General features: G+C 38.1%; 1 protein-coding gene across 2 annotated transcripts; it reads left to right on the top strand.

The window, feature by feature from the left end:
• Positions 1-354: 354 nt before the first annotated feature.
• On the top strand, positions 355-7525 carry COMMD6 (COMM domain containing 6). Of its 2 annotated transcripts, XM_033053067.2 has the most exons (7): positions 355-415; positions 618-676; positions 1138-1203; positions 1367-1443; positions 2425-2593; positions 3668-3820; positions 4817-7525. In XM_033053067.2, the coding sequence occupies exons 1-7, from the start codon at positions 355-357 to the stop codon at positions 4865-4867; spliced, it is 636 nt and encodes a 211-aa protein (XP_032908958.1). In that variant the 3' UTR covers positions 4868-7525. The 2 variants fall into 2 exon arrangements, with proteins under 2 accessions (XP_032908958.1, XP_032908959.1); XM_033053068.2 differs by lacking the exons at positions 355-415; positions 618-676; positions 1367-1443 and having other exon boundaries at positions 1137-1203.
• Positions 7526-7877: the final 352 nt, after the last annotated feature.

The raw sequence follows: 7877 nt of genomic DNA, 5'->3' as shown, positions 1-7877 counted from the left end.
GGGGATTGGGGCTGGATGATCTCTAGGATCGCTTCCAACCCCTTAATATTCTACGGTTCTGCGATTTGAGTACCTGCGCCTTTGACAAAGAGCGCCAAGAAAACCCTGTCATCAAACCAATGCCAGCAGACAACTTGTCGCGGCAGCGAGCGTGACTCGCTCCGGGGCGGCTCCACATCCCCAGCCCCGCCGAGGCCGGCCCCACGTCCCGCTCCGTGAGGGCGGAGCGGCGCGCGCTCCCCGCGCCGCAGCCAATCAGCGCCGCGCCGCTGCCTCGCTCTGGGGGCGCTCGGAGCCAATGAGCGCGGCGAGCGCGGTGTGGCGGAAGGCGGGGCTGGGCGGGCGCGCGGCGCCATGGCTGCCGGCTCCTCGGGCGCGCTGGCGCGGGCGCTGGCGCGGGCGCTGGCGGCGCTGGGTTAGGGCAGGGGGCACCGGGGTGAGGGAGTGAGGGGTGAGCGCGGCCCGGGGCTTTCCTTGGGTACGTGTAGGTTAGCGTTAGTTGCGTTAAATTAAGGTAACTGCTTGCATGAAGGCCTAGGCAGTGTGCAGAGAAAGATTAGATTTATTACGTTATTACTTTATTTAGGGGTTTGTTTCTGATCGCTGCTGTTTTTCAGATGATAGTGGTGCAATGGAAAAGATCCGTTTAATACCTCAGGACTTTTTTGCAGAGCTGGTAAGTAAGGCGATAGATGGGATGGGGAAGGGCTTCTGGCGCTCAAGGAAGCCTTTTTATTTAAGTTTTTTTGGGTTTTGTGTGATGCAAAGGGAACCTTAAGTATGTGGTAGCTTGACTTGACTCATAAAGCACATCAGTCCTGCTAAGAGCAATGAGTTTGGTTTAAGTTTGTTTTTATCATGGAAGACTTCTAAAAATCTATTTTTGTCTATAATTTGAATGATATACCATGGTAATGTGTCTAAAAAAATGTGGTGTGTTTACTGTAGTGTGCTTTTTAACAGTTAAAATGAAACTGGTGTGTTAATTAGCAATAGTGAGGTAGAAACTAGTCTTGATTTGCTTAATTTTCTTTCCTTGGATTTGATGGAGTTTTAAAATCTTCCTTCTTTACTCTATACTTTTCGCTTTTGTCCATTTTTGTATCAACAATGTCATCAAACATGTTCTTTTCACAGTGTGAACAAATAATTCAACATCTGAACCATAAGATCCCAGGTATAAATACAGTTGACTTGTGTCAGGTAAGTTGTTAAAAAGAATAGTAGCTGTATCTGCTGTTAAGGATTGAATTCCCACCTTGATGTGGGGTTTCTTGTGTGTGTTCCTTGTGTGTGTGCATATACAGAGATGTTTTTACTATTGCATAATTTATTATTTGTAATTGTTTAAACATTCTGTTTCTAGAGAATTCAAACATCGGGGGTTGACATTAATATTGGTGACCTGGCAAAAGTAGCTAACACTCTTTCATTTCTATTTAGGTAAGCACAAAGTAATTTACTTTGCACTGTGTCTTTTTTCCTTCCATCACAACTTAATGGTGGTATTGAAAAGTTATATCAAATGTGGGTATAAAATGAACTGATTTGGGAAAAGGGCAAAAGTTTGTAAGTCTTAGTACACAGAGAAAAACACCTGGGCTTAGTTTGTGTCATTAAAAAGTGTAGTTATTTTATATATAGTATCATTTATTGTAATTAAAAAATAAAAAGAGGAAATTGTTCCAAGATGCTGTCTGCAAGCTCTGGAAGTAGTGGCAAAATAGAGGAAGTTAAGCTCACTTTAAAAGCTAAGTCAGCTGGCCTTTGCCCGGAAAAAGTGTGTTTTGAAAACTTCTTGTTTCTTGGAGATCAGAAATCAGCATTGATGCCTTTTTTGAAGGATACAGAGCTTATAGCATTCTGCCATGCGTTGAGTTGTAGGTGATCTTTTAGTTGATAAAGTTTTCTATTTACTTGTTTCTGTAGAGGAAATCAGTTTTCCTTTAGACTTGCTACCTTTTCAGTTGAAGGATTTATGGCATCATTGGACTCCTGTTAGTACTTGTTATACTGTGACCTAGAAGTCCTTACTTTTGGTGGTCCTTCAGTTCCACCTGCTAAGTGTTAAAATCAATGTCATTGTTTCTAAAGTAATGATACTGCACCCCTCACTGACATGTGCCTTCTTTCTGTTGCTACAGCACTTGGAGGCTGTGATTATTTTTGGTTTGATGGTGGATGTTGTGCGAGCCCAGCAAAGCTGGGCCTCAATTTATTAAAACATATTAAGGTCATGTTGTTTTTTGATCAGTAACATTTTGGGAAAAAGGTAATCACAGGTTGCTGAATTGTTTTAAATTTAGTTTAAGTTTCATTTTTTTCTACACGTAAAGTAGAAATAAAAGCTGTCTCTTTGGGGTGAAATGAGGAATTGTTGGAGAATGAAATTGATGCAGTGATCTCTGGATGTTTCTATTACAGCACAGCAGCCAGAAACAACCTCTCTACAGAAGAACTTGTCACCACCTTGGGCAGTGGCGTCAGCATGCTGCCAAAACACGCAGTTCAAGTTATTCGTCACGTGTGGAATGAGCAGGGCAAAGCCATTGCTGTGTCAGAAGATGCAAGAGATATGGCCACAGTGGGGCAGGTAACTAAAGGACGAAGTGCAGCTGAGCTAATGATGAACATTTCAGAAGTGTCAGTGTCTCACTGTGTGGTGTGTTGTCAGGCAGGCAGTGGTAGATAGTGCTGAAAGCTTTCCTACCTGTGTGCACATTTCCATGTTGCCAAACACATAACCCAGATAAAGCAGCATATACAATAAAGGTTGTCTACATGCTGAACAGTTTTCTAATATTATTGTTTGGATGATAAAGTCACATTTGGTACGTTTTTAAAAATTTGTGTTTTGTAGTACTCTTAGGGAAAGATGAATGGCAGTCAGTCTGGCAGACTGTTGTACTGGCTTATTATATAAATCTGTTTTAAGTGTAACTTGTTCTTTAAAATTGTTAACACCAGCACCTGACTGCTTGTTCTCTGTCTCTCTCAAATTTAAACATTATTTTAAAAGATACTTTCTGTCAATTTTCAGCATTTGCTTTTTGCTTGAAAAAATAGCAATCTGTTTATATTTTAAGATTTTTTTTCTGACAGCATAGAATAGTATAGAATTAGGAAAGGAGAATCTTTTTCTGAGGCTTGATATAAATTTCCAAATGCCCTTCTTCATGAAAGGCTAAAAATTACAACATACTTGTCTGAAATGTGTCTATTATGTACTTTTATTTATCTAAAATGCAGTTATGAAATGCCATAATTTTTAACTATTATTGCTATTATAAATTATGTGGTTTAGACTTAGAAACTTTGGTTTTGATTTAGGAACTTCAAAAAAAAGAAAATATGACAAAAAACCCCATGCATGATATATAGGCAGGGTAAACTTGGCTTAAGCTCCTTTTACTAGAATTTTCAGAAGAGTGTACTTGAATAAGAAAAACAGATAAAGTGAAATAACTTACTAAATTATTTATTTACCATTAAAGGGAAGGGCAAATGATTTGTATTCACAGTAATACCTGAATGTTTATGTTTGTTTGCTGTTTGGATAAGATCTCTAGATGTCCTGTATTGTCTGTGAACTATCCCTCCAAGTGAATAGCCATGGGGGGTAGAGCTCTCTCTTTGACACAATTTCCAATGATTTTCATCTTTGTAGTTTGTAGATATGAAATGGAAACTGGGAGTTGCGATGAGCTCTGACACCTGCAGGTCTCTGAAGTACCCGTATGTCACAGTGACACTAACAGTGGCAGACCCTTCAGGACAAATAACAGACAAGTCTTTTGAAATGACAGTCCCACAGTTCAAGGTCTGTTGTGAGTGTTACTTGAATGTTCAGTTTCCTAAAAACAGCAGTGCTATTGTTGTGGGGGTCAGCTTTACACCCTGATGCATATGTCTGTGCTGCTTTTTACTCGTATAGTCATGAAAACATGAAGCAATAAATAACTACTTAAAACACACAAGCTAAATACTTGCTTCATAGTATTTAGTTCTACATCACTTAGCTGAAAATGTTAATTTAGCAGTAATTGATCGTTTCTCTTACAAATAAACTAACAACGAAAGACATAAAATCTTCCAGAGATTGCCAGCTACCATTATGCCATATTAAAAATTCATGATGTTTTTTCTGTGGAACTGCTCCCCAGCCTCAAAATCTAAAACTTGGCTTAAACCTAACAATTGCTAATGACTAGGAATAGAGATCAGTCTGCTTTATCACCACTGACTCTTAATTGCAATGTCTCCATCTATGAATTTATGTAACTTTAATTTTGCATAAATTGTTGTTCCTGTTTAAAGGGTCAATACATCACCTAGAATATCATACGAACTTAAGTAGATCATTGGAATTTGATTGGCAGAAATTTGAGAAGGATATTCTGAATCTTTGGGTGTTGCAAAATATTGTATTTATTCTGGTTGAAGCCTATTTAATAATTTATTATTCAGCTAATGAATGCTACATTTGAGAAGTCTGGATTATTTCAACTGGGAGTAGAAACATTTGTGTGAGAAAGGAGTTATTTTATTTTTTTATGGCACGAGAGCTATTTTTTTTCTTTTGTAGCATCTTTTCCTATTAATAGGCAAGCCCATGCTATTAAGGCATCACCTTTGTAGATTTTGTAGTTAATGTGTTCAAATGCCAACCCACCCCCAGAAAGAAAAGTAGAAACTTTCAGTTCAAGCTGTACATTGGAAGTGAGAAATATGGGTGTTTTTTGTCTAATGCTAGTTTGAACTGCAGTTTGAACTTTTCTTCAAGTAACTGAAATTTGTCTCAATTCTTGCTTTTTAGAACTTCTTCAGACAGTTCAAGGAAATGGCATCCGTTCTTGAAACGGTCTGAAAGGAACAAAGGAACTTTTATTTCCAGTGACATGTTGGATGAAGATCAAGTAAAACTTTTCATTCTGCACAGGGAATAAAGTGCCATGGTTCAGCAAGGTACGTATCCTTGTCTTCTTGACAGGATTTGGTCAGCATCACCCTTGCATTGCTGTGAAGATTTCCTCCCTTTCAATTACTTGAAGTCAACTCTGCAGTATTTGTGAAAATGTGTCCAGCTTTGCTCATCCTGGTAGACAAAAGATCAGGATGTGTATGGAGAAGCATCTCTATAGACTTCGTAATACCCACGAGTAAGAAAATACACACATACTCCACAGTGCAGAAAAACACCTGAACATGCTGACTGGGAAGATACTGAGACAAGTGTAAATCCCATGTTAATATTTTTGCCTGTAAAATTAGGATGGGCTTGGACTCAACAATATTACATATTAGGAGAATACGAAGTTATGTGTAACAAGCATACAACTACTCTTGAAGAATAGCATTGTCAGGTAGCTGATTGCAGCTATTTTCAGATCTGGCTTCCAGTTTTTAATAACTGGAGAAAGTACTTGTCCTAACACCTTGTTCATTTCGAATATTTATTTCCCACCACCTAGGCTTATAAAGACTGAATTAATGCATTAAGTTTTTTCAGAGACCAAAATTATCTTAGATGAAGCCCAGAGGCTAATTTTACATAAAGGGAGAAAGTCTAGTTAATTCAAAAGCATTTTAATGGATTCCTGATTTTTCATTCCATCCACTGTGGCATTTTGCCTGATGTTTTGGTGAGCAGTTGTCTTTCTAATTAAATTAAAATATCGATGAGTTACCTCACTTCTGAACTAGAAAAGTCAGGAGGAAACTTGAAGATTCAGGCTGGAGAGGTAGCCAAGCACATCAGAGAAAGGACCATATTAAAAGACTTCTTTGCATGTTGCATTGTAACAGGTAGCCACTGGACTGTGTTCTGCACGCTTGCCTTAAGAAGGTGTCTTAACCAGCAAAATTTTGACTTTGATGTTAAAGGATGGGGGCATTTCTAAAGGGAGTGATAAATCCAATGTGCTTGCGTACTCTCCTCTTAATTTGTTTTCCTCGAGTTTTCCGTAAAACAAAACACACTGCAAATATTGTGGGATGTAATGAAAGCAATATTGTTGCATCTCCAGATGTACAAGTGGTGTAATAGAGCAAATAAACCTGAAGAGAGATAATTCACACTGATAAGCAGATTGAAGTTTCTACTTCAACTTCAGGCTGGTAGAGACTGAGTACCAGCTTTGCTGGGAAGATCCTCAAATTATTTCAGGCCCACTTAAAATGCGAACATCTGTTCTAACTTTCTAACTAAAATCTGTTTTTAAAATTAACATTTTTAAGAGCTGGCTGAAAGTCACTGATACAGGTTATGCCTCCCTTTTTGTGTAGTCAAAATAAACTGCAGCCCATTGTACATGCTGCATATGCTACAGTCCTTTCAGGAATGCCCCTGTTTTAGGCATTATGCATGATGTGTGAAAATAGTACTTGGAATTGATTAGAAGCCCAAATAAATGAAACAGTGTTGGCTTTGACAAAAGTTTTTGGCCATGAGCATGGCTCTGGATGATTCTTTATGCTGGTTGAAGTCTGAGGTGTTTGCTTTGTGGCTGGGGAGAGCAAATTGGTCTTTTCTGGGACCCTCCTGGTATAGTGTCACAAAATACTCTTGGGAGCACACTTCCTGTTTGCCTCTTGTCTCTTCCCTTGTCTGTCTGCAAGGGCTCAGGGCTGAACATAGAGCAAACAAATGTGTATGGAAAAGTGATGTGAGCAGCTAATTTTTTTGTTGTTTTTTAATTTGCAGAAATTGTAAGGCTGCTATAACTGGAAAATATTGTCATGCTTTGGTCTAGTGAATTAATTGATTTGCATCAATGCAGGAAAAAAATAAGGTTGTCTCTTTTTTTTTATGTAAAGCTGGAGCCTTACAAATAACTTCCTATGTGTTCTAATGCACATAAGTTCTTCATATAGGTGGAAGTACTTGTGCCTTTATTGGAACTGCATGGAAAAGATTTAATTAATCATGTCTTAACAATTCAGTAGATGTTGGAAGGTAATGAGGAAATTCCCAGTTAGCATTTTTGCTTGCTCCATCAGCAAGAGGAGAAAGTCGTCAGCCTTTGTAAAGACTTATTTTGTCAAGCCAGATATTCTAGAAGTATTGAGTATTTTTTAAATGTCCCTGAACTCCAGCATGTTCTAATTCTGGCTGGAAGATGCTTGGACATGTGTACTATACCAGTTTACTGTCTTGAGAATTTTCAGAGGAGTTATGATTTAAAGTTGGCTATGTACTCAAACTTTTGAAATGTGTCCTGATCACTATCAACAGGAATTCCTCTACTGAGTAATGGAAGAATTAAGTATTTTATTAAAAGGAGACCAAACAAAAAATGTAACAGTTTTAAGGGTAGCAGTACTAATATGTCAAAAAAAACTGGTGATTTGTTTGTCTGTATGTACAGAAATCAGATCTTTTCAAAGAGAATCAGGAGTCCTTGTGTGGTCCTAATTCCAATTGTTGATTAATAGAAATTGTATAACATGAATATTTTTGTATGTCCACAGACAGTCATTAAATATGTAGCTAATAAAGACAAAGCTGGTCTGTGTTTTGTTTTAAGCCTACTGCATGGAAGTCTGTCTTGTAAATACTGCAATGAGTAAAGTTCAGGACTAGACAATGACTAAATTTCTTTCCTTATTAATTTACAATGAAGTTCAGACATATGCAGTCTTTCTCTGTGATGGGATACCAAGGAATTAGTGGGTAACTGCAGGCTGCAAGGATGCTTTGTATGAATTACTTAAAGCTAGACAAAACATATTGAAACAGGAAAAGACACAGGACATATGAGATTAATGAAATTTTGCAGGAAATTGCATTCAAGTGATTTTCTTTCCTTAACTGTGTTTAGGAGACAAGTAAACATTTTATTTTTTTCAACAATTTTTTTTGCCTACACCAGAGCAGG

Source organism: Catharus ustulatus, chromosome 2, assembly GCF_009819885.2.
Source record: "Catharus ustulatus isolate bCatUst1 chromosome 2, bCatUst1.pri.v2, whole genome shotgun sequence".
Taxonomy (NCBI): Eukaryota; Metazoa; Chordata; class Aves; order Passeriformes; family Turdidae; genus Catharus; species Catharus ustulatus.
The sequence above is the reverse complement of the archived record's forward strand: the minus strand, read 5'-3'. Positions and strand labels throughout refer to the sequence as shown.

What these genes read in the sequence shown, in the direction of transcription:
- COMMD6 (XM_033053067.2), top strand. Translation starts at nt 355, where the DNA reads ATGGCTGCCGGCTCCTCGGGCGCGCTGGCGCGGGCGCTGGCGCGGGCG. An exon ending in GCGGGCGCTGGCGGCGCTGG is followed by an intron (nt 416 to 617) that starts GTTAGGGCAGGG and finishes GCTGTTTTTCAG; the next exon opens with ATGATAGTGGTGCAATGGAA. An exon ending in ACTCTTTCATTTCTATTTAG is followed by an intron (nt 1,444 to 2,424) that starts GTAAGCACAAAG and finishes TTTCTATTACAG; the next exon opens with CACAGCAGCCAGAAACAACC.